The 25,548-nt window shown below is 33.7% G+C and overlaps 1 protein-coding gene across 1 annotated transcript in view; it reads right to left on the reverse strand.

The window, feature by feature from the left end:
- The window catches only part of LOC134274124 (uncharacterized), a 71,443-nt gene extending 47,512 nt beyond the window's left edge, over positions 1–23,931 (reverse strand). The window contains exons 1-7 of the mRNA XM_062756376.1: positions 23,693–23,931; positions 22,820–22,881; positions 22,574–22,734; positions 22,372–22,477; positions 22,234–22,268; positions 20,592–20,715; positions 19,957–20,000 (exon numbers count right to left, since the gene is read on the reverse strand). Of these exons, the coding sequence (XP_062612360.1) occupies positions 19,957–20,000; positions 20,592–20,715; positions 22,234–22,268; positions 22,372–22,477; positions 22,574–22,583 (319 nt within the window). The 5' untranslated portion in view covers positions 22,584–22,734; positions 22,820–22,881; positions 23,693–23,931. The remainder of the gene's footprint in view (positions 1–19,956; positions 20,001–20,591; positions 20,716–22,233; positions 22,269–22,371; positions 22,478–22,573; positions 22,735–22,819; positions 22,882–23,692) is intronic.
- Between the last annotated feature and the right edge of the window lie 1,617 nt (positions 23,932–25,548).

Below are 25,548 nucleotides of genomic sequence, written 5' to 3' on the forward strand. Positions count from 1 at the left end.
TCTCCTTTGTTATATTTAGAGTATGCTTCACTGACAGCTGTGAGTAATTCATTTAACTGCATATTTGTATATAGGGATGTAACATCATAACTGACCATTATGCATTCAGCATGAGGTCTAAGATTTTCTATTTTTACATTGAAATCAGAGGTATCTCTGATGTAAGTGGATTGTGTTTTGACTATTGGTATTAGGAAGTAATCAACGTATTGGCTGATTCGTTCCGTCACCGACCCGCATTATGAGATGATAGGTCTTGCTTGGCAAATGATTTTATGATTGCAGTGGCCTTGTTCCTTGATTAGATCAAAAATCCTCTGAATTAATTTGTGAAGTTTAGGTAGTAAGTATAATCTACCTATTCGTGGATAAGTAAAGTCCATTAAAAATCTATATGTAACTTTATCCACATACCCATATGCTTAAAGTTCATTGATTTTATTTTCAATATTACTTTGGAGTAATGACAAATCAAAATTGTCAATTATTTCGTAATATTTAGTGTTCAGTTGGCGATTGCCTTCCTTAATATAATTGTGTTTGTTCATAACAAGACATTTGTTGTTTTTGTCAGCCTTTTTAATAAAAATAGCGTTACGTTTCGTAATTGGTTGAATGCTCTTCTCTCAAGTTGAGATAAATTATGTGAGCATTTTTTATTTGAATTGAGGAAAGTTCAAGTTTAGTTTTATTGATATAGGTTTCAAGTGCACCTATAATCTTTGGTGGTTCGTATCCACTCTTAGTATAGAAAGGATGAATTTCATCGTCATTAGTCTTGAAATTGAACTTACATCTCATTTTACGTGCGAGTTCATCAAAATCTTCCAGTAAGTCGTTTATAGAGACTTTTGTCGAGGGTGTAGGGATGAATTTCATCCGTTTTGCTAACAATAAGTATTCATTATCTGTTAACTTGCTTTTTGTCAGATTGAATACATGTTCTCTTGCATAAAGAACATTTGAGGAAAACTATGTATTGCTGCGGGCTTTGTGATTTATTGCCCTAATAAATCGTTTTCTTCGTTTTATGTTTCGATCGAAAAAACGTGCCATTTTATAGGCTGTGTATTTGAAAATGTAAGTATACCTTCGCACGTGGTAAAACCAACGACAGTGCATGCGTACAAATCTTGTATGCATTAATAGAATATCCAGATGTACTTAAGTTGAACTAACCAATATGAAAATTGAAGACACAATTGCATTACCAAAAGGCATATTAATAAGATGGTAAAAATTCTAAGGAAATGAATGTTTTATTCAACGATAATCCACAGAACATAATTTGTCACAAAATATCATCATAAGTGAACGACACTTTGAAAAAATGAATTATTCCTATTGGGATTAGTTCGTTTGCGTTAAGTGTGATACACTCAAATTAAAATTATCGGACAAAAGAGTCATTTTAGGATCAACACTTCAGTCCCGCATGAGTGATACACTCAAAGTTTAATTAAATGTGAGTAGACACTATAGTCACTTAGTAAGGCGAAAATTTTCGGCCTTTATGTCCTTTGCCTTTGCCTCCTTTATTTGAGGAACCGGTACTAGGTTTGTGTTTTACATCAGCCCCCTGTCTTTGTTTGGTCCTGATTGTAGTACAGAATTAAAATAGCTCTTTGTCAAACTTTTCCTTACTCGCATTTATCCGAGTATTGAGCTCACTTCGGGCTAAACCCGAGGAGGAAGTAGCTGTTCCTATTTTTCTGAATGCCTCCTGTCTGATATCCCTGAATTCATCATTTGTCATTGCAATTTTTTCCTCCAAGAATTTAATGGATTCTTGCATGAAATCCTTTTTCAGAAAATCAGATTTTTCCTTCCACAGAGATTGGAACAAATTATCAATGTCCTTATCTCCAAGATTAGGATGACAGGTAACATTTCACTTCATGAAAGGTCGTAATGTGTTATTTTTCATTGCAAAATAAATTCCCTCTCGGGCACAGGCCAGCTGGTGTCGTGTTTTCAGTTTTTCACTGAAATTATCACAAGTAATAGACACAGAATCACTATCAGTAAATTTGTCCGATTTGACATCAGTTGAATCAAGATCTGTGAGATTCAATCCATAGTCAATCTGGTCTTCTTCAAGCTCATTTTGCATATTTGCAAATTGTTCTTGATAACTTGGTATATCAAAATTATCGTCAACATCCATTTTGATGTTTTGTTTTTCAGAGAGTGACAATCTGTTCATGATGAAATCAGTGTGATAATGACCAACTTTTGGGTACTCAGCCCTTCAGTTTTCAAGGGCATTATAAAAGGCGAAATCACTCGTCATTTGCGCAATACAAGCGATTCTAAAATATTTTATAATGCTGTCGAGAAGTTCAAAGTTTCTGTGTTGAAAAGAAGTTACAATGAAAATGAGATAAATAACTCAATGAACAATGTTCTGGAAAATTACAAAAGAGACCATTTAAGTAAAAAAAAGAAAGGTAACAGTAACTCTGATATACCATTGGTCATGGTTACAAAACATAACCCAGCCATTTCTAATATCAAAAAGAAATTACTGAAATACTGGCACACTCAATCAAGAGAACCCGATCGCAAAGAAATATTCAAAGACAAACCAATCATAGCTTATAAAAAACATAAAAATTTAGGAGATCTCCTAACTAGTTCCAAACTAAAATGAATGTTTTAAAACATCACTTACTGATCAATTACAATGTAATAAACCAGATCATTCACTGATATATTAACTTATTGTCACATTCCTGCATATTTCTGCAAACAACTTTCATCTATGTTTATAATATATATAAACAAAGCATGACCTTGGGGAATTCTCTTAACGGTTCTACGATTAAAAAAACTTACCAGTATACAATTAATCAAATAGAATAAATAAACAACATTTGATTTACATATATAAGTGGATTCCTGATAATAATTAGTTATTTAGAATATGTATTTATTATTTGACCTGTTATCACACCGCCGAAACACAAAATTAGTGTCGGATCTAAGTGAAAACAGGATTCGTGGCTTGATGGGAGTGACTTTTTATAACAAGAAAGTCCAGGAAATCATTGGATTTACCATTTTCCAGTATATTAAGGGTTATATCCAAAAATGGGTTCTAAAAACAATCAGAAATTGGATAAAAATGTTACGGAAATGTGTTTTAATCAAAAGAGATTAATAAGTAAAATCATGAAGACTATACCATCAAAATTCGTTTGTTGCGTCTTTCCGAGCACCAGGGGACATTACTCGTATTTATTAAACAGCCCTCATACATATTCCCATGTCAACTTATTCACAATGATGGTCATAGCCAGATGACTCATACAAAAACATTTTTTTTCTTCTTTCAAAAAGGATGAAAGCAAAAAAGACAAAACAACCGACGTTTATTCATGTAAAACATTAGTGTGTTGGAATATTTGAATACATGCAATGTCAATATCATAAAAAAAGTTTTAAAAAAGATTAAATCAGATTACCTTTAAAACAAATAATAATTTGCGTGTAGGAATGCAATTTGGATTGAATTTCTATTTTAAGCATTCAGAAAGATGACATTACACAAAAACATGTCTTGAACAAGATTTTAAAAGATGGCTGATGTTATCAGATGGAAGAGGTGTATTGTAGAACACTTAAACAAGATGCTGTCAAAAGATAGAACATGATTGTGTAATACTTTCAAAACTCCCTTCTACCTCGGCAATGCAGAACACAAAATCGTTCTGTATAACCTACATCAAATAAACTCATGATTTGGACTAAAAAAATAAATGTGAAGGGGAGTATTTGGCCAGTAGGGCTCTTGTGTTAGTATTTCAATAATAAATGCTGTAAATTTACAAGTTTAAAATTTAAGGTGGCTCATTACATCCACAGTTTATTTTAGATTTCAATACAGAACCACTTATAATGTAGATGTCAAATATCCAGATGGGGGTATTGATATCATAAATATTTTTCAAAGAATTTTTTAGTTTTTGTTTTATTTGAGTAAAATGTTTTATTTCAGGTTTATTATTCACAGAATTTCAGAACTTTCAGTGTCAAATGATGGGCATCTTCTTAAGACAAGTACACACAGTGAAAATACCTCATAATACCTAATACTAATTTTATTAGAAAAAATAATTTTCTCCTAGAAAACAATTTATGTCATTATCTTGTTAATCTATTCATAGAACATTTAAAAAATGTGATCTGAAGAGACAAGGAATGTATTTCAATGAATTACATGTGTCAAATTGAATGAAGAAAGTTTAAACGAAATGAAAAATCCAATTTAAAAAATATTTGGTATAAAAAGTCCACTTCCAAGAGTTATCTTTCCTAATTAGCCAAGACTCAACACACTTTGACGTTTGACATTATATCTAAAATTCAGAATTAAGATTTAAATTGCCGGAGTATACATTTAAATCAATAAAACAAATATATAAATTAACGCCAACACAGTAAATAGCGCAATTAAATAAAATTTTAATTTCAACAAGGTTGTAGATTTTAACTCGAATTTCCTCCATACATACATGTCAGTGATTGATACAGTTCACTGCCTGCATGGCTATGAAATTGACATTACTTGTTTGGCGAAGATTTGACTGTTGCTTTCTTTTCTTTCTGCCTAAAAGCAATTCTTCTTGGTTTAATGCACAATGAATCCGTTACTTTGTTTTCACTGTCTACAATACCGCATGTTTCATCTATTTTTAAAGCGTTTTAAAGGTCAGGGTCATATTATAGAGGTACCTATACGACTCGTCCCCTGAGCAAACCGGTCGACACAATGGAGGTTTATTTTTTTGTGTAGTACGTCATCAAAAAGTGGTGTAATGAGCCTCCTTAACAGCTAGTTCTCAAAAAAAATGATTTTTAGGAGTTTTTTCTGTTTAAAAGAAAATAGTTTATGACTGAAATTTGATGAATATATCCATTTTGGTGGAAAACAGAAAATAATACTTTTTTAATATGGGTTAGTTAAGATATTGAAATTTATATGCAAAAATATTTAGTAAAAAAATCAGTATGCTATACAAATAAAGTCATCAAATATATCGACCCTACAGCAAATCATATCTTAAGTTTTGCCTGTAAAGTTGCGAAGTCAATACAATATATGTGTGTAGATTGGCCTAATGAAAGGGATACACATTAATATTATTTTAGAGATATTGACCAGACACAAATAATTTTTTTTAGTTTTGCCTACGGAGATCAAATTAAAGTGACCTGTATAATGTAAGTGTGTGCCCTTTATAGGATAAGGATTTTTAAGGTGTTCCGTTTCCAACGGAAGACCTTCTACTGATTCTGTTGGTCAAGATTATTATTCTTTTTTTTCTTCTACTTCCTAGACGCCAACTTTGAGGCCTCATATCTCACTTATTTATTAACGGATTTTGTTCAAATTATGAGACATTATAGACATCATTTAACTCTATCAAAGTGCTATCTAACATTTCAAAAATTCACTTCCGCTTTTGAGTTATTCCCCTTTAAACGAAAATTTATAGGCTTTCGTTTCCGGATATTTTCCTTTTTATCTTGAAAACTAAAAATATTTTGTTAAAACATAATGAACAAAAGTTGTGCATAATTGCAAGGGCTTTCATGTAATTCTATTCAAAAGGGGCTGGCCCCTATAATAAGGGCTCTATGGAACTTGAAAGTTTTTGCTTTATAACTCAAAAACGGTAAATATTTCGATCTCGATCTTACGAACAAAATTGCTCTTTTACACCTTTTTGATCTGATGAAAATGCTGTTTTGTTCGATTATGCCGGGAATATTGGTAATAACGCGGTAGAAAGCAGGCAAGGTAAACAGGTAGCGTTTTTCGGATTACATTCACCTTGTTTGTTTACAATTATATAACACGCCTCCCTCGATAGCGCGGGGCAAAGTCGGTCACCGGGAATCAATCGGCGGGTAATCCAGCGACCCACAGTTATACACAAATAAAAACACAGAATGGTTAAATTCATTCTTTTAATATATAAAATTGAACCTTAATACTATCTCTGTCCTATAAAAATATTATTTTGTTCGAGTCTTACGTATTATAGGAAAGAAAGCTAGGCAGTTCTCATCTTGCTATTGAAGGAAAACTCTGTAGTGTTTATGCGCAGAATTGAAGTAAACTTGCCGTAAATAATAAATATTTTACAATGCTGTATCACATCTCTTTTTTTAATTAGGTTTTAAACGTATTCTTTGGTTCCTGTTCAGAGTATTCAATGGCATCATTTTCCTTTTATTAATCAAGATGTTTCCAAGAGAAAGAGTTTTAGAAAAAAGCTTTTCTTCGTTAAAATATGAACGCAAACAATATGAACGAAAACGATACACGTGGTCGAATGTTAAATCTTATTTTACAAACTTACGGAAAACATTATTTTCTGTAAGTAAATCGAATCTTTCAAAAATATTTTAAAATATCTTAGGTTTGACTTTAGAACAAAACGTTGGGGTATTTATTTTACATGTACATTAATCAGTCTTCAATTTTTATAGTTCGTTAGCTTCATGTGTAATTTTACTTTTATTTTGAGGATGCATAGCGTAAGGACTGGCGATCTGCGGTTACTTTACTTCAACAAATATTGATTTAAATGCACAAGCTTAATTAGCGCTTTTAACTCACAAATAAATCCGTTTTCAACACAAATTTTCCCATACACATTTTTTTGTTCATCACAGATTTTTACCATGGCTATTTCAGTTTTAAATTTTAAAGAAAATCTTCCGAATCATAAGGATCTATTCAGAATTTTACTCATTAATGAAATGAACTAAACATCGATAAGTATCTCCGGCACGTTTAAACTTCATAAGTGACTTCTGTGCTGCACAATGCCTAATTATATTACACGTTGAATAGTCAAGTTGAAAAAATAATTCAAGATTTTAAAGTAATAAATTTTATTTGTTTTATAATTTATTCAAAACCTGTAAATGATTAGTATAGTGTGCTAACCTTTTAATTTTGTTCCGTGATTTTAAAAATATCAGTAGCAGATTATACAATGTACATGTAAGTAGTACATGAAATAAACCCGCATCGTATGTACAGAATCGAAAATTTAAGAACTTATATATAAGTCTGTTTAACTGTCCATATGTCTGTCTGCCCTTTAAAGTTTTTTCCAGAAGGTCAGGCTATAACACAAAGAAACCAGAAGCTTGTACTCGATACAAAGATTTCAAGTGATCCTAGGATGTGTCATTGTATTTATATATTCAAGGCAATATTACGGCAAATTCAAGGTCACTAGAGAAAGAATTAATGTTTTGTTGCATCATTTATATGTAATCGAGAATATCTGTAAGCTCATACTTAATACAGAAATTGCTTGTGACAAAAAGGTTTTTTTTACGATTTTGACTCAGAAAACAGTATTTTTTCATTCTGACTATATTTGTTTAAGTCCATACTCGATACAAATTGCTTACAGTCCGCCGGTTTTCAAATGACTTAAAATAAGGTCATTTTAGTTAATTTAGGGCCAATGACAGAAAAGTTGTAAAACTCCTGTCAAGGTTATGAATTTCTAAAAGTTGTTTCAGATTGAGGGTTTGTCTTGACAAAGAGCCAAGGTTATTGTTAAAATCAAGGTCACTGACATAATAAATCTTTTCTTTTCCACGCTATGAACTAGTAAGTGAAAATTATTGGAGGCTCTTACTTGAAACATAGATTACTTATGATTGGAGGTTGTGTCATGACCCTGATCAAAGGTCTTTCGGGCAAATCAAGGTCACTGACAGAGAAAAAATGTTTAAGAATAACTTTGTAATTAAGATTCACTGGAGGCTCATGCTGAGAAGAAAGGTTGATCACATTAGAAAGTGCAGTAACCTTGACCCTAGGTCGGTACTTCCTGTCCACAGCTCCAACGGAAGACCTACTCGTTGCTTTGCAACGAGCTCCGCTCTAGTTAAAATATATTATTGTTGAGAGGCTTTTTAAAAATTAAATCTTAGCTAGCTAGGTCTTCAACACCAAATGTCATGGTATATGGAAAACTTGGCAAATATCCCTTATCTATTAAAAAAAAAAACTCGTATAATTCCCTTCTGAGGAAAATGTACAATGTTATTACTCATTTTAATTTTTAAAATGTACGTAAAAATACAACAAACGTGCAGAATTAACTTTTAACTTTCTTTCCTTACTTGGTTCGTTTGCTGTATTTAAATTTGCAACGTCACAAACAGCTCAGACGTCTACTGTGCACGCCAAGGATATAGAAGAAATTCTAAAAAAGTCTATTTGACCTTGATATCTTTATCATCTGATAATATATACAATGTATATGTTCAACGTTGATGACAGGGATGTACATTTCAGTTATGACGTTTAACACATAAAATTATTTCTCCATTAAAAAGGAGTGCACTTTTTGTTCGGGAATTACCATACGTAGCTTTTGTGACACAAACAAAATGCTCTTATTTTCCCAGAAGTAAATCTAGATAAGAATTACACTTATAATTTTTTAAAATATGACTAAAGGTATTTTTCTTAAATAAGAATTTATTTATACTTTAGTTTGTTTCTGAGCACAAATCTTAAGTAACGTTATGAATCCCAGCCCAGGCCACACCGTCACCAACACCCCTTAACTCAATATTCAGCCTCAACTCTGAGGTTTTCCCTCATATTCTTTACCTCACCCTCAAGTCACCAAAAAAAAAAATGACGGATTATCTTAAGGAAATCCTCAAATATTGACGGATAGCTTCATAGCAACCTTAAAATATTCCTCAAAAATAAAAATGTCGGAAAAACGTCGCAGACGTAGGAAGTATGAAAAGTTTCTGCAAATAAGAAATCGGCCATCGGAGAGAACGATTAGAGACAGGACAAATCCTTTTGAAATTTACAATTGATGACGAATTGTTTGAGCGTTTCAGGTTTAGGCAGCCTCTATCATGCATATATTGCAGAAAATTGATAACGATCTTGTAAACAATGCGAGGAATAATGCCTTACCTCCACTTCTGCAACTTTTGGTTTGTTTACGGTTTTTTGCTACCGGGGCTTTCCACAAACTTATTGGGGATAGCTTCAATGTGTCCTAATGCACTGTGGGAAGATGTTGTCGTGCCGTGACCAATGCAATTGTCAGCGTCCGAAGCGACTTTATTGAATTTCCCAAGGATCGCAAGGCCAGAGAAACCAAACAAGAATTCTTGAAAATTGCAGTTAAACTAATCCCGTCTGCTATCCTTTACTTTCTTCTTAATATTTTACAAGAGAGATAACTCATGCACACCATTATCTTTGAAAGCTCGTACGTTGGAAAGTCGACTCTTGCTATCTGTGATGTAACCTTACACATGATATTTGTTTAGTCAGTATGAACTACTCATGGCGAAATTCTAACAAGAAAATAACTCATTTATACTTAAATTTCTATGTCAATATCTGTATAAGTATATATTGCAATTCATTTTTCTTTTTATCCCCCATTGGTTCTTTTTTGTGTTTTTTTTTTACCTTTTTTAGCATTATATAACATATAAAGTCCTCAGGAGACAGTGCGACTACTACAATGTACAGTATGATTACAATTAAATAATAATAAAGCATATTTTAAGGTGAAATAAAAATAATTGGCTCTATATATCTATTTCACGGAGGTACCAATTATCAAAGAGACTATAAAACTAAAATATTCATTTACAACTTTAAACATTATACTTGTTCGAGCAACTGAATACCGAAAGCCTCGACACACACACACTCCATCAATGTAATATCAGTAATGATCGATACACCATTTTTTAGGGTTTCCGAATGTCTTGGGATGTGTAGACGGAACTTTTCTAAGAATTATTGGTCCATCTGAAAATGAAGCTGATTTCGTCAATAGAAAGGGTTTTCACTCACTCAATGTTCAGGTACATGTACTTATTTTAAATACGTTATATTGGAATAGAAATGAAACAAAAAAAAAATAAATTAATAAATGCACAATAAATATTTCTGATTTAGATGGTGTGCGATGCAAAATTTATATTTACAAGTATTTGTGCTACCTGGCCAGGTAGCGTACACGATAGCCGACTTTGGAGGGAATCTGCACTCCAGAAGAAAATCTACAGCAGATACGCTGCATCGAGGGGAGAGCTCACCCACCCACCCCCCCTTTTTTATTTACCAGAGATGTACTCTATAGGAAATGTTAGTCCCACCCACCCCCACTCCTCACGAAATAGGATCTTCGTGAAATTTCTTTTTTTTCTAATTTGCTTTCAAGCCTCGGACCCCCCCCCCCCCCCCAATTTTAAAAACGATCAGACTTCTCTTGACCATGTTGGCAGTATAATCATTGTGCGACTTCCTTCTGACCCGTGTGTGCTATAGGTTTAATAAATGCATAAAAATGCTGATACTTGCTGCATGTAATATGCAACTTTTAACAACAGGTGAACACAATGGTTTTCTTCTTGGAGATTCGGGGTATCCTTGCCGTAGATACCTCATGACACCCTACCTCAATCCTGCCACTGATGCTCAAAAGCCTTTCAACGCCTCGCTCTATCGAACAAGAGTGCTTGTTGAGCAGAGCTTTGGAATTTTAAAGACACGTTTGCATGCCTTCAAGCAACACTTAGGCAAGTTTTCTTTTTTAATTACATAAATGTTTATGAAATGATCAATGGAAAAATTTATATATCTTGGTTAATTTATTTTAAGATGCTTTTTAAAAATATATTTTACAGCTGTAGGACGAATCCCGACTAAGCTGCAACATATGTTGTCGCATGTGTTGTTTTGCATAACCTGGGGGTAGAGAGGGGCGATGTTATGGACAAGGTCTGTGACGCTGCAGATGCATATAATAATCAGGCAGATCACCAAATAGCCTACAACACTCAAGAGGGTAGCCACATGCGAGATTATTTAGCAAACACATATTTTGGATAGACGTACGTAAATAGATTTAACATAAAAATGTGGGAAGTATTTTGATATATTTTGATAATACTTGATGATGGAGATATTATGATTTTGTTTTTATTTCAGATGTAATACATGCAGTCCCAGAGAAGATTTGGATTAAGAAAACAAACGCATGTGACGATAACTCAATGTCTTTTACTGTTTTAGCAAGTCAATTAAGTACATGTTTTGAAAACAATAGATAAATTGACAACAATAAATAAGTAATATTAAGACTTTACCATTCCTCACATTGCTGTCATTAAGGTCTTCCGTTTCCAACGGAAGACCTTCTACTGATTCTGATGATTAAGATTATTAAGGTCTTCCGTTTCAACGGAAGACCTTCTTATTTTTCTGTTGTTTCTTTTCAACTTTTCTTATTATTATTATTCTTACCGATTTTGTGCACGCGATTTCTCGTAAATGCGTCGATGGATTTTCATGAAACTTTTAGCATTGATGACAAATGATATGAACTTAAGGCGTTTTTTATTAATTTGATGACGTCACTTCCGGTTCGGAGTTTTTCGCGATTTAGTAAGTTTTAGAGGGCCATTTTGTCCGGCAGTTTTCTCAAAAAGCACTCAATGCAGATGCATGAAATTTTCAGTGCTGATAGAGCAATCTTTGGAGATATGTATTTGGTATATCTCAACAACCGGAAGTACGAAGCGCCAAGGCTGGCTATGGTCCGAAAACAGTCGTATTAAGAATTTCAAAATTTTTAACACCTTTTCTACGATAACTTTTTATCTAGAAATATTTTGTTAAAGCATGTAGAACAAAAGAAGTGTAGAATTTGAAGATCTTTCAAATGAAATCTCGAAAAAAGGGCTGGCCCCTAAAATTAAGGGCCAAGGGGGGCCGAAAGTTTTTCCGTTATATCTCAAAAAGTATTGAGAATTTGTAATACCTCAAAGAAGCAAAGTTGTTCAAAATGTCAAGATTAATCTACTGTATTCAAAATAATACGTCCGGCGTCGTCCCTTCCGGCCAAACCGGAAGTAGTCGAAAAACGCGTATTTTTGCCATTCTTGACAAGTTTTGGGGTAACATATGTCACTGGAAGCCTAAAACTTAATTTTCCGTTCATTGTTGTCACTTCCGCCGGCGTCGTCACTTCCGGCCAAACCGGAAGTAGTCGAAAAACGCGTATTTTTGCCATTCTTGACAAGTTTTGGGGTAACATATGTCACTGGAAGCCTAAAACTTAATTTTCCGTCCGTCGTTGTCACTTCCGGTTTAACCGGAAGTAGCAAAAATTGCTTATTTCTGCATTAATCAACATAGCTTTAGATGATTCAAACCATTTTTAAGCGTTATTTCTTATTTTTTGTTAACAATTAAAGCTACTTCCAGTCAAACAGGACGGAAGACCTACTCGTTGCTTTGCAACGAGCTTTGCTCTAGTTAAGGTCTTCCGTTTCAACGGAAGACCTTCTTATTATTCTGTTGTTTCTTTTCAACTTTTTAAGGTCTTCCGTCTTCAGCGGAAGACCTTCTTGTTATTCTTAGGTTTCTTTTCCACTATTTTTATTATTATTATTGTTTTTTTTTCTTACCGATTTTGTGCACGCGAATTCTCGGAAACGGCTCGCTCGATTTTCATGAAACTTTCAGGACTGATAGAACATCAAACAAACCTGATATATATTTTTTTGTTTTGATGACGTCACTTCCGGTTTTGAGATTTTCGCGATTTAGTGATTTTCAGAGGGTCACTTTGTCCGCGAGTTTTCTCAAAAACGGCTTATGATAGAAACTTGAGTTTTTCAGCAATGATAGAGCAATATATGTAGATGTGACATACGCATTTCATTTTTACCGGAAGTGCTGCACGCCGACGCTCGCTATGGTCCGAAAAAGGGCATGTCGAGAATTTTAAAATTTCCAACACTTTTTCTTCGATATCTTTTCACATACAAATATTTCTTTAAAAAATATATAACAAAAGAAGTGTAGAATTACTTGATCTTTCAAACAATAGCTCGAAAAAAGGGCTGGCCCCTATAATAAAGGGCTGAGAGGGGCCAAACGTTTTTCCTTAATATCTCAAAAAGTATTTAGAATTTGTAATACGTCAAAGAAGCAAAGTTGTTCAAAATGCTAAGCTAAATCTATCTAGGTCGTCAAAATACATCCGGCGACGTCACTTCCGGTCAAACCGGAAGTAGTATGAAAATGCATATCTTTGCCGATCTTGACATATTTTTGGGTAACACATGTCACTGGAAGCATAAAAACTTAATTTTCCGTCCGTCTACGCCACTTCCGGTCAAACCGGAAGTAGCCCAAAATAGCTTATTTTTAAGGTTTTGACGCAAAATGAAATTATAAAGTCAATGGATATAACTTAGCTCGTTGTTTTCTTTTGTTGACGTCACTTCCGGTCAAAACAGGACGGAAGACCTACTCGTTGCTTTGCAACGAGCTTTGCTCTAGTCTTATTATTATTATTCTTACCGATTTTGTGCACGCGATTTCTCGTAAATGCGTCGATGGATTTTCATGAAACTTTCAGCATTGATGACAAATGATATGAACTTAAGGCGTTTTTTTTTAATTTGATGACGTCACTTCCGGTTCGGAGTTTTTTCGCGATTTAGTGAGTTTTAGAGGGTCATTTTGTCCGGCAGTTTTCTCAAAAAGCACTCAACACAGAAGCATGAAATTTTCAGTGCTGATAGAGCAACCTTTGGAGATATGTATTTGGTATATCTTAACCACCGGAAGTACGAAGCGCCGACGCTGGCTATGGTCCGAAAACAGTCCTATCAAGAATTTCAAAAATTTTAACACCTTTTCTACGATAACTTTTTACCTAGAAATATTTTGTTAAAACATGTAGAACAAAAGAAGTGTAGAATTTAAAGATCTTTCAAATGATATCTCGAAAAAAGGGCTGGTCCTTAACATTAAGGGCCAAAGGGGGCCAAAAGTTTTTCCTTTATATCTCAAAAAGTATTGAGAATTTGTAATATCTCAAAGAAGCAAAGTTGTTTAAAATGTCAAAACTAATCTATTGAAGTCGTAAAAATAGGTCTGACGTCGTCACTTCCGGCCAAACCGGAAGTAGTCGAAAAACGCGTATTTTTGCCATTCTTGACAAGTTCTGGGGTAACATATGTTACTGGAAGCCTGAAACTTAATTTTCCGTCCGTCGTTGTCACTTCCGCCGGCGTTGTCACTTCCGGTCAAACCGGAAGTAGTCGAAAAATACGTATGTTTGCCATTTTTGACAAGTTTTGGGGTAACATATGTCACTGGAAGCCTAAAACTTAATTTTCCGTCCGTCCTTGTCACTTCCGGTTTAACCGGAAGTAACAAAAATTGCTTATTTCTGCATTTATCAATATAGCTTTAGATGATTCAAACCATTTGTAGGCGTTATTTCTCATTTTTTGTTAAAAATGAAAGCTACTTCCGGTCAAACAGGACGGAAGACCTACTCGTTGCTTTGCAACGAGCTTTGCTCTAGTTATTATTAATTGGTTTTTTTTCTTACCGATTTTGTGCACGCGATTTCTCGAAAACGGCTGGATAGATTTTCATGAAACTTTCAGGACTGATAGAACATCAAACAAAGCTGAAAGTGATTTTTTTGTTTTGATGACGTCACTTCCGGTTTTGAGATTTCCGCGATTTAGTGATTTTCAGGGGGTCTCATTGTCCATCATTTTTCTCGAAAATGCCTTAAGACAGAAACATAAGATTTTCAGCAATGATAGAGCAAGGTGTGCTCTTTTGTCACACACCATTCTCTTTCTCCGGAAGTGCCGCAGGTCGGCGCTCGCTATGGCTCGAAAAAAGTTCTACCAGGGATTCAGAAATTTTTGACACCTTTTCTGCAATATCTTTTTACATGTTAACAATTTGTAAAGACAAATAGAACAAAAGTTGTAGAGAATGTCACGATCTTACGAAAAATATCAACGATAAGGGGCTGGCCCCTATAATTAAGGGCCGAAAGGGGCCGAAAATTTTTCCTTTTTATCTCAAAAAGTATTGAGAATTTGTAATACGTCAAAGAAGCAAAGTTACTCAAAATGTCAAGCGTTATCTAACGGAGTCGTCAAAATACGTCCGGCGACGTCACTTCCGGTCAAACCGGAAGTAGTCAAAAATTTCATATTTCTGCTGTTCTTGACAGGTTTTTGGGTAACATATGTCACTGGAATCTTAAATCTTAATTTTCCGTCCGTCGACGTCACTTCCGGTCAAACCGGAAGTAGCCAAAAATAGCTTATTTTGAAGGTTTTAATGCAAAAATGAAATTATAAAGTCACTAGAGACTACTTAGCTCATTGCTTTCTTTTGTTCACGTCACTTCCGGCACATCCGGTCAAAACCGGACGGAAGACCTACTCGTTGCTTTGCAACGAGCTCGGCTCTAGTTCTTATTATTCTTTTTTTTTTTTCCTTTTCCTAGACGCCAACTTTGAGGCTTCATATTTCACTCATTTCTCAATGGATTTTGCTCAAATTTTCAGAGTTTATAGACGTTGCTAAACTCTATCAGAATGTTATCTAAAATTTCAAAAATTCACTTCTGGTTTTGAGTTATTTCCCTTTAAACGAAAATTTATAGGCTTTCGTTTCCAGACAAAGGCTCAGAGACGGCTTAAGCTGAAGCAGAAATTTTACTGATTCTAGATAATACAAGGATTGAAGTTGTGCATGGCGGTTTTTGTTTTTCGATTTCTCTATTCAAAATGGCGCTATATAGGGGTCAAAAATTAGAACGCCTAAAAGAGCGAAAATTTACACATATTTTGCTTCTTATCTTCTAAACTAAAAATATTTTGTTAAAAGATATAGAACAAAATTTGTGCAGAATTACAAGATCTTTCAAATGATATCTCATAAAAAGGGCTGACCCCTAAATTAAGAGATCTAGAGGGGCCAAAAGTTTTTTCCAGATATCTCAAAAAGTTTTGAGAATTTGTAATACATCCAAGAAGCAAAGTTGTTAAAAATGTCAAGCTTAATCTATTGAAGTCGTCAAAATGCGTCCGGCGACGTCACTTCCGGTCAAAGCGGAAGTAGTCAGAAAATGCATATTTTTGCCGCTCTTGACAAGTTTTTGGGTTACATATGTCACTGGAAGCATAAAACATAATTTTCTGTCAATCGACATCACTTCCGGTCAAACCGGAAGTAGCCAAAAATACCTCATTTTTTAAAGTTTTGATGCAAAATTGAAATTATAAAGTGACTGGAGACGACTAAGCTGATTGCTTTCTTTTGTTGACGTCACTTCCGGTCAAAACAGGACGGAAGACCTACTCGTTGCTTTGCAACGAGCTTTGCTCTAGTTTGTTAATTCTTTTATGAACATGACATGCGAAAATATACCCGTGGACAATATATATGGTAATCAAAATCTATTTCATTTCAAAATTAAAGGATAGCAGCATACCAGCAGAAGAAAAGGTTCAAATAAAAGCTAATTTTCTCCAACAAATCCGCCTCGTTTTTTTTTCTCTTCTTATTCCTGTACTGTATATACATATGTGTCCACATTTATAAATACCATCATAGGCAACTAATTAAACACGAAAAGAACAACTGATTGTAAAAGGTATTTCTAGGAATTAATTATAATATCATAATTTAATCCTTCTGAATCAGATGATGATGGAGAGACCTGGGAAAGTGTACATGTAATTGTATGACCAGGAAATTCCTTGCTCATTTCAGCAATAAATACTCCCTCTGCATTTTTATATACGTTATTTCATTTTTCAACTTCTTTCTCTGCAGCTTCAGCTTCTTCACCTTGGACTTAAACACCTGGTTTTCTAGGCCCAGATTACATTTTTCTGCCTCCTCTATAATATCATGCCTGCCGTTCTTCTTCTTCTTTCGTCCATTTGAACTTTTCACCAATAATGTTAATATTTTTGCTAAGATAATATTCAATTAAAGTCGGGTACACAAACAAAGGACATTAGTTCTGAAGAGCTATTTTTCGACTTACAATTAATATCTAACTTATTTGAGCTATCGCAGAAAAAAGCAACAAAATAACGGAAAATATACATATGTTTTGTGCGTGGCTGCCGTTCCCACAAGGCTTACAATGTTACACGCAGTTGAAGGTCCAACAAGGACTTTCACTATCGTATCAACATGATCAGGTACAGGTAGCGAGCTACTGGAAGGTACAGGCTCTGTAAGATTGATGAAATTACGATATATTTCTGTCTGAATAAACACGATAATGATAGGCAACTGCCAAAATATCTGAAAAGTAATTTGAATAAGTAAACTGTCTAAACTCATATCAAAAACCTATTTTGTGTCTGTGTATATAGAAGGGGGAGTTAGCTCTAATGTGTGTGTGTGTGTGTGATTTTATCTCAATTGTTGATATTTTCCAGTTAAGACCTTACAACAACAAAGAAGATTATGGGGTCATCCAGCATATAGATATGATACTTTACATATGAAAACAATAAAATGAAATGACTATACTCCGTTAATTGGGGGGGGGGACTTCAATTACTTTTATCCAACTGTTGAAAACTTAAATATGAACCTATATTTTTTAAAACAATTTATCAAAAGACAGCTTACTTAAACAGTATGCTGCCTCCATTAATAACCACAGCTAGTTAACCGTTGTTCTTATGATTTATTGAGACGAAACGAAACATAACGAAACGAAACGAAACGGTGAAAAGCTACAATAGACAAAAACAATAATAAGTGTGATGTACAATGCTCAAAGTTCAGAAAATTAATGAAAAATCTGAAAAATACCTTTGCTCAATAAATATGACACAATACTGAGAAATATGTGTGTGTGAAATTAGCATTACTTTACAAATATCTGCATACATTGACAAGACATGAAAAATTTAGCCACTCAAATTTCCCTGTAAAATTTAACAGTAAATTCACACACATAAGAAAGAAATACCTTGCCGAAAATAGATAAGCATTATACAAATAACTGAAAGAAGTTAAATATATGAAATACTTACATTGTGGGCAGAGTAAACAACTGTAACAACAGTATGACTGTACATGTACTGAGTAAGGCGACGAGTGACAGAAAATCTCGTGCAACACGTACGGAAATAACAAATACAAACAAAAAAGAAAACCAAGGCATGCCGGAAGAAAAAATTCCGGATTACAAGACGGCACACTCCTCGCCTGATATTAACAATATCATCAAATTTCAAAATAGACATTTAAGATAATGTAAACATGTAATAAATTAAATTACAGTCCATTTATAGTCTCTTGTATTATCTGTTGCACTGAATGACAGAAATGTTCACTGTTCCACAAGAACAATAAGTTCCGTAACGGGACGCACATAAGTTTTGGGTTCACCATTCGCGATAATACGAATTATCACTTTACGCACTAGATCATCATCACTTGGTAGAGACTTGACAACGATTCCCATTGGCCAAGAATTACGGGGTAGTTCTTTATCGCAAAGTAACACCACATCACCGGATGATAGATTTCTTTGGGGTAGATTCCACTTACGGCGCATCTGAAGAGTGTTCAAGTATTCTGTCTTCCATCGTCTCCAGAAAATGGATGCTAAGTGTTGTACCCTCCTCCACTGTGTCTGTAACAACTCACTCTTGTTAACATGATCAGAGAACAGTTTGTTGTCTTTAACACTTGTTTTCTGAGTGAGTAGAGTTGATGGAGATAACACAAATGAATTCTCAGGATCTGTAGGTACCGACACAAGGGGTCTTGAGTTGATTATGGATGAAGCTTCTGCTAGAAATGTAGTGAGCACCTCATGCGTTAAACTCCTAGATCCGTAGTCGAGTAGCATAGCATCCAGTATACGTCTGGTGATCCCAATCATACGTTCCCACACTCCTCCCATGTGAGAGGAGTGGGGAGGGTTGAAGATCCACGTTGTTCTCTGCTCGTTGAGAAAGTTGTGGAGATGTTCATCCTCTACATTTATCACATTGACCTTTAACTCCTTAGCAGCGCCAATGAAATTTGTTCCTCTGTCAGATCGAAAGACGTGAACATGCCCACGAATGGCGATAAATCGACGGAGCGCATTTATAAATGAAGATGATGTCATTTCCTCTATGACTTCGATATGTACAGTAGTCATCTCGAAAAGATCAGAGAGATCACTATCTTTTTCAACCGCCATATTTGACATTAAACATTTAAACAAAAGTCCATTAAACATGAACCTCCAAAACATCAGAGGTGGGATCAGGTGCCATACGTGAAAAGAATAAAACGTTTGATGTGTCCTTTACTGGACATTTAGATATATCGATGACATTATTTCAATAAACAATTAACGATACAACTGTTTCTGACTGACACAACTGTTCCTCAGTTGATTCAATAAGCAAGAGTGTTCTCAACCTATGAAAAAATTCTAAAACGAAGTAAATTACTGACAAACAAGCGAAGTCCATGAATATCAGCAGTCGCGTTTAACGTCATAGTTTTATTGTCTTTACAATGACCTTGCAAATACAATTTGTCATTGAGTCAAATGCTGAATAACGTTTTTAATACTAACTTGTTAGTGAATTATTTTAACACCGAATTGACGACGAATTTTTGCTTTTTTTTAATTTTGTTTATGACAAGGAGCACACGGCGGGTGTGACCAGTCGGCAAAGAATGCTCACTCCTCCATGCCACCTGACCCCAACTCCGATATTGTGAGGGTCTGTGTATGCTATGCTCATATTTTTTTCTTGTTTTATGGACTTTTGATCTTGAATACTGTTTGTTATCTCCATATGTTTAAGTATGAGAGATTTTCGAAAAGGTTTAATTGAACATACCAGTATGGAATAATCATGAACAAAAGTATTTGCTTAACTGTTGTACTTTTATCCAAGGTGTATTAATTAACGCTATTTACGCGGTAAAAAAATTTCCTTTGAATTTTTTCCCGCTGAAACTAATATAAGCATGTGCTCATACTGCAAGTCTACGAAATTCGCGTAAATATATCTATCAGGATTTTTGAAAATGTTGTTTAAACTTACCAATGTGGATGTCTGGTTTTCTCGTACGCTTCCTGATATTATACCTAAAGTGAATCCAAGAGCTTCATATAGTGATCTTTTTATACACATTAAATCATTATGCAGAATGTTACAACATTTGTTAAAAATGTTGTGAATAAAGTGCTTATCCTCACCCTTTAAGCCATGTTGTGAAAACTTAGTTTTAAAAAAAGTGGTATTTTGGTTTTAATATTATAACTTTAAAAATGCGATGTTTACCGAATGGTTTGAAATCGACTTATTATGAGGTGAACACATGAATGTAATTATCATGATACTGTTGGCATAGAGGAGAGTTAATATTAAATTTAATGTCACTGACATATAAGTAAAATGATTTGTATGGTCACAGTTCACGAAGTTTGAACAGAACAGAAATTATGCCGTTTAATTTCCAACACCAAATTTATACCTCAAAAACACTAGGCCAGAATTTGTATTGAAACCGTATATGTATTAAATGTTAGTGTAGAGGCATTGCTTGTATTTCAATAAGCATAATATTGGTTTATATTCTAAGCTTGAGTACTGTTCATTATCTCTTTATATTAAAGTAGCTTCAAATTTGTAGAGGAAGTATTTGTTAGAATATAAAAATAATTCTTGTAACATACCAAAGCACAAGAGGAAGAATGATTAAACAACCCAAAATCAAAAATAAGGAAATGCACATCATTTGCAGTTGCTCCGAAATTAACTGCAGTATCTTTCCGCTATCTTCATCTTTCGTGATGTGACCTATGCAAATTAGAAAAAATAACAACACAAGAATGTTTTAACAACGCTATTGTAACTAAAATGTAAATCTAAATATGGCATACTCCAAAAAAGCTTCACATCACCACATGTGTCCTTACAATTTTGGTGAGAGAGAGAGAGAGAGAGAGAGAGAGAGAGAGAGAGAGAGAGAGGGAGAGATAGAGAGAGAGAGAGAGAGAAAGAGAGAAAATGGAAATTTTATGGTGTTTGATTTTTGTCAGCATGATTCCAAATAGAAAATATAAGTTGTTTTATGGTGGATACTTAAAAATTATAAAGAATTCTTTGACAATTTGAAATCGCAAGACTTTACAAAAATCAACAGCTTAAAAACTTATGATTTTTCAACTTTATACACAACAATTCCCCACGACAAATTAAAATTCAGGCTTTCTGATATCATTGACAGCTTCTTCTTCAATAAAAATGGAACTCGTAAATTTACTTATCTCGTCATTGGTCATTATATTCATATATTCATATATTCATATGAAGCATAATTTATACAAAATCTTATGCGTGAAAAGAAGAAAACACTTGCTGTGGCCTTCAACTCGACATTTAGATATATCGACGATGTATTGTCAATTAATAATGATAATTTCCATTCCTACGTCGATACGATATATCCTGGTGATCTTGAGATAAAAGATACCACAGAGTCCGACACTTCTACTTCATATTTGGATATTTTACTTGAAAAAGACACTAATGGTAATCTAACAACCAAGCTATCTGATAAACGTGATGACTTTAACTTTTCTTTCGTCAACTTCCCTTACTAATGCAGCAATATACCTGCATCACCTGTATACGGAGTATATATATCTCAGTTGATTCGATACCAAGAGCATGCTCTACGTATGAACAATTTCTTAAACGAGGTAAAATATTGACAAGCAAGTTGATGAAACAAGAATATCAGCAGTCTCGTTTAAAGTCATCATTTCGTAAGTTCTATGGTCGATACAATGACCTTGTCAGCAAATACAATTTATCATTGAGTCAAATGCTGACTGACGTTTTCCATACCAATTGTTAGTCCATTATTTATACACTGAATTGACGACGGATTTTTTCCGTAATTTCCTGATCATGACAACGAGCACACGACGGGTGTGACCGGTCGGCAAGGGATGCTCAGTCCTCCATGGCACCTGATCCCACCTCTGATGTTTCGGAGGCCCGTGTTTGCTCTACTCTAATTTTGTATATTGTTTAATGTACTTTGAGATTGAATGCTGTTCGTTATCTCCATATCCTTCTTCAGAAACCTTTGACTAAGAAAGAAAATCGTTAGAGTATTTGAATTTCAAAATGTCTAGTTATGCAGATGAATCATGTTTCAAGAAATTGTTGTGGATATCGACTTGAACTATTCATATCTGTTGTAATGATATACGGAAATTGGAAATTCTTTTTATATAATGTATTTGCATAAATACTTTGAGGTGTATGTACCACTTATTCTTTTTTTTCCTTATCTGTGATACTTACCATGTGATAGTTCTTTGGAACCTGGTACCAGTGACCTTTGAATTAAGAGTTGAAACTCATGTTTCCTTATAAAGGTAAGGTAATCATTAATCAAAACATCTGATATTTAGAGCAATTAGTTAAATTCTCAACGCGTACCTTGTCATAACTGTATCTTCGGTCTCGGTTGAATCATTTGCCATTTCAGAAAATTTGAGGAATATTTTTGTTGTTGAGCTGTTTTCGCTGATGTTCTTATTGTCTTCTAAAAGTAATAAACCGTCCACAGACATGTCTTTCAAATATTGTCATTGATTATCTGATTTGTTAATTTAAAGGAAAAATTTGATTAAAAGCATACCCGAAACCATTGATTTTTTACTGTCTACAGCTTCTAACAGACATCCAACTTCCGGATCACAATAAGTAAAGTTACATTTGCAGGATTGCTTACACAAGCTTCAAAGTATCCCTCCTTACAAGAATAATTGCAATTCCATCCTATTCTTCCAGGCTTGCATTCTTAACCAAAATATGAAAAACAATTATGCGATTCATGACAATTTGAATTCTTTTCCCACAAACCCAATTCATGAGAAATTATTACCTGCACATGTATTGTTTATCGGGTCAAAGTAATTATTGTAACAACAAGGAACATAGGGTGGTCTAAAAAAGAACAGATAATTATCTATAAAATAAAAATCATTAAATGAACTGCACAAAAGTGCTTTTTTTCCTTTTTGCATTTGCCTTTTTATTAAATTTTTGCTTTCACTGATGTAACCGTATAGTTAACCAGACTTAAAGAAATTCAACCTTTTTTAATTTATAGTCACATACGAGTAGTATTATATATAACTAATTGATTGATAAGAAATACCATACCACTCTAGCTTGAAAAATTACTCACCTGTGATAATTATTTATAAAATAATAATTATTAAATGAAATGCACTAGTGCTTTTACTTCCTTTTTGCACTTGACCTTTTATTAAATTTTTTGTCGCCCGCGTGGCGCAGTGGTTAGAGCGTCTGCTCTAGAGTCGCGAAGTAAGGAGTCAATCCTTACGTCACAGGTTCGAATCCCACTGTGGGACACGGAGACCGGTCCTTCAGATGAAACCATATAAACAGAGGCCCCTTGGCGCAGTAGGTGCTGGCATGAAAAAGATCTCTCGCTGCTCAAAGGCCCTGAGTGGCGAGCATAAGACAAAAATTTGTAGCCCTCCACCGGCACGTGGTGGCGTCTCAATATGAGTGAAAAATTCTCGAGAGGGACGTTAGACAACATACAATCAATCAATCAATTCATTAAATTTTTGCATTTCTTTTATAAAATTTTGATTTGACCATATTCGTTAATAAGACTTTTAAGAAATTCATCCTTTGTTAATTCATATACTCACAAACGAGTAGTATAATTAAGTAATTGATTTATAAGAAATACCATACAACTCTAGCGTGAAAAATCACTCACCTGTGACAGGCATGACTGAAGGAAGCAGAGCCATATAATATCGTGAAGAATGTTAACATGATCACACATTTTGGCTTCATTTTCATATTTTTTGTCTCAAATTTAAAGAAATATATTTCATAGAACATTTAAAACGTGATAAAAATCCGAATAAATAGGAAATTATTAACCTTGATGAGCAAAGCATTTAAAGCACACTTGCTTTAATAATAGTATGTGCCTATAAGTTTGCAATGTAAGTGTTGAACGTGTTGAATTAAAGTCTATCAGGGAATTTTTCTACAAGGAAGATTACCCATTTTTTATAGTTTTTTAATTTCCTTCTGAAAAAAAAAATAATAAGCTCTTGATAAAAATTAATACAGAATCATTGTTCAAAATGGAAAAAATGTCTTCATTCTATATTAAATATTCTGTTTAAATTTTACGAAAATATGAAATTTATGAATAATTTTTTGCACAAAGGACACTAAGTCATATTTCATTAGCTTGTGAAATATTAACGTGAAATGTAATTCGTGAAAATAAGTCTCCATGATTAGCTTTCAGCGCGTCATATCAAAAACTTAAAATTATTGCGGGCAAAAGAAAATGTTTAGGAAAACAAAACGAATTTCAAAATTGTCTATATGTATTATCTTTCATTTAAAATTCAATAAGATATATCGTATCCACATAAAAATGGAAATACGAGGGTTGATCCAAAAATATTGTCACGATGTCTGTATCTTTAATGTTTGGCGTTATTTAGTAAAATACAATATTTCGAAATATACACATGTTTAAATCTAATGAACGTTTGAGTTTTGGTTAAAAAGTGTGAAATTAAGTTGATAATACTTCAATTTTATCTGACGGATCATCACAGTCTATGGATGGTATATTAAGAGAGCTTGATTATTTTGCAATTGTATCTGGACTGAAAATTAATTTTACAAAAACTAAAATGGTGTGGATTGGTAGTAAAAAATTCTCCAAAGAAGTCTTTTAAAGATGGAAGTTAGAGAATAATTCTACTTTTGATCTTCTTGGTGTAAAAATTAATTTAGATGAAATGTTTGCACTGAATTACCCCCCAAAATTAAAGCGAAATAAAGCGATTGATAAAACAATGGCAATTAAGAAAATTGACTCCGATTGGTAGATTAACAGTGATTAAATCCCTGATTATACCAAAGATGAACCATTTGATATTGACTATTCCAAACCCCAATTAGGAATTGCTCGATGAATTTGAGAAAGACCTACATTATTTTTTACGGGGAATTAAAGCTCGTAAGGTTAAGAAGAGTGTTATAATCCAAGACTATAGAAATTGGGGGTTGAAAATTATTGATTTTATGGATTTTTTGTGTGCATTAAAATCAACATGGATCCGAAGACTATTCTATTTAGACACAAAATGGTTAAAACATTTGGAATCAGAATTAGGAATGAAAATTGAATCTCTTTGGGTAAGAGGTTTATATTTTACAGTTAAGATGTGTAATAAAATAAGCAACAAATTTTGGAAAGAGGTTTTACTTAATTGGGTAAAAATAATTGACTGCAGTGGTAGTCAAAATACATGTACTACTCAAATTCTTCGTGAACATATATGGTTTAACCAATTAAAATGAACAATTCGTCTGTATTTTTTTTTTTTGAAAAGTTATTTTGATACAGGCTTTGTTTTCAGAAGAGATCTATTTGTCATTGAATGAAAATTTGTAAGCCTCGAGTAGCTCAATAATCTGAATGTACTACTAATTTTGAAGAGTATACAGATTTAAAAACAGCTGTTACAAAGATATTGAAAAGTATTGATATTGAAAAAAGAGAAGAAAGTGGACCTTTTATCCCAAATTCAATTTACC

Source organism: Saccostrea cucullata, unplaced genomic scaffold, assembly GCF_032062105.1.
Source record: "Saccostrea cucullata isolate Sc308-1 unplaced genomic scaffold, CSIRO_AGI_Scuc_v1 ctg2527, whole genome shotgun sequence".
NCBI classification, from domain to species: Eukaryota; Metazoa; Mollusca; class Bivalvia; order Ostreida; family Ostreidae; genus Saccostrea; species Saccostrea cuccullata.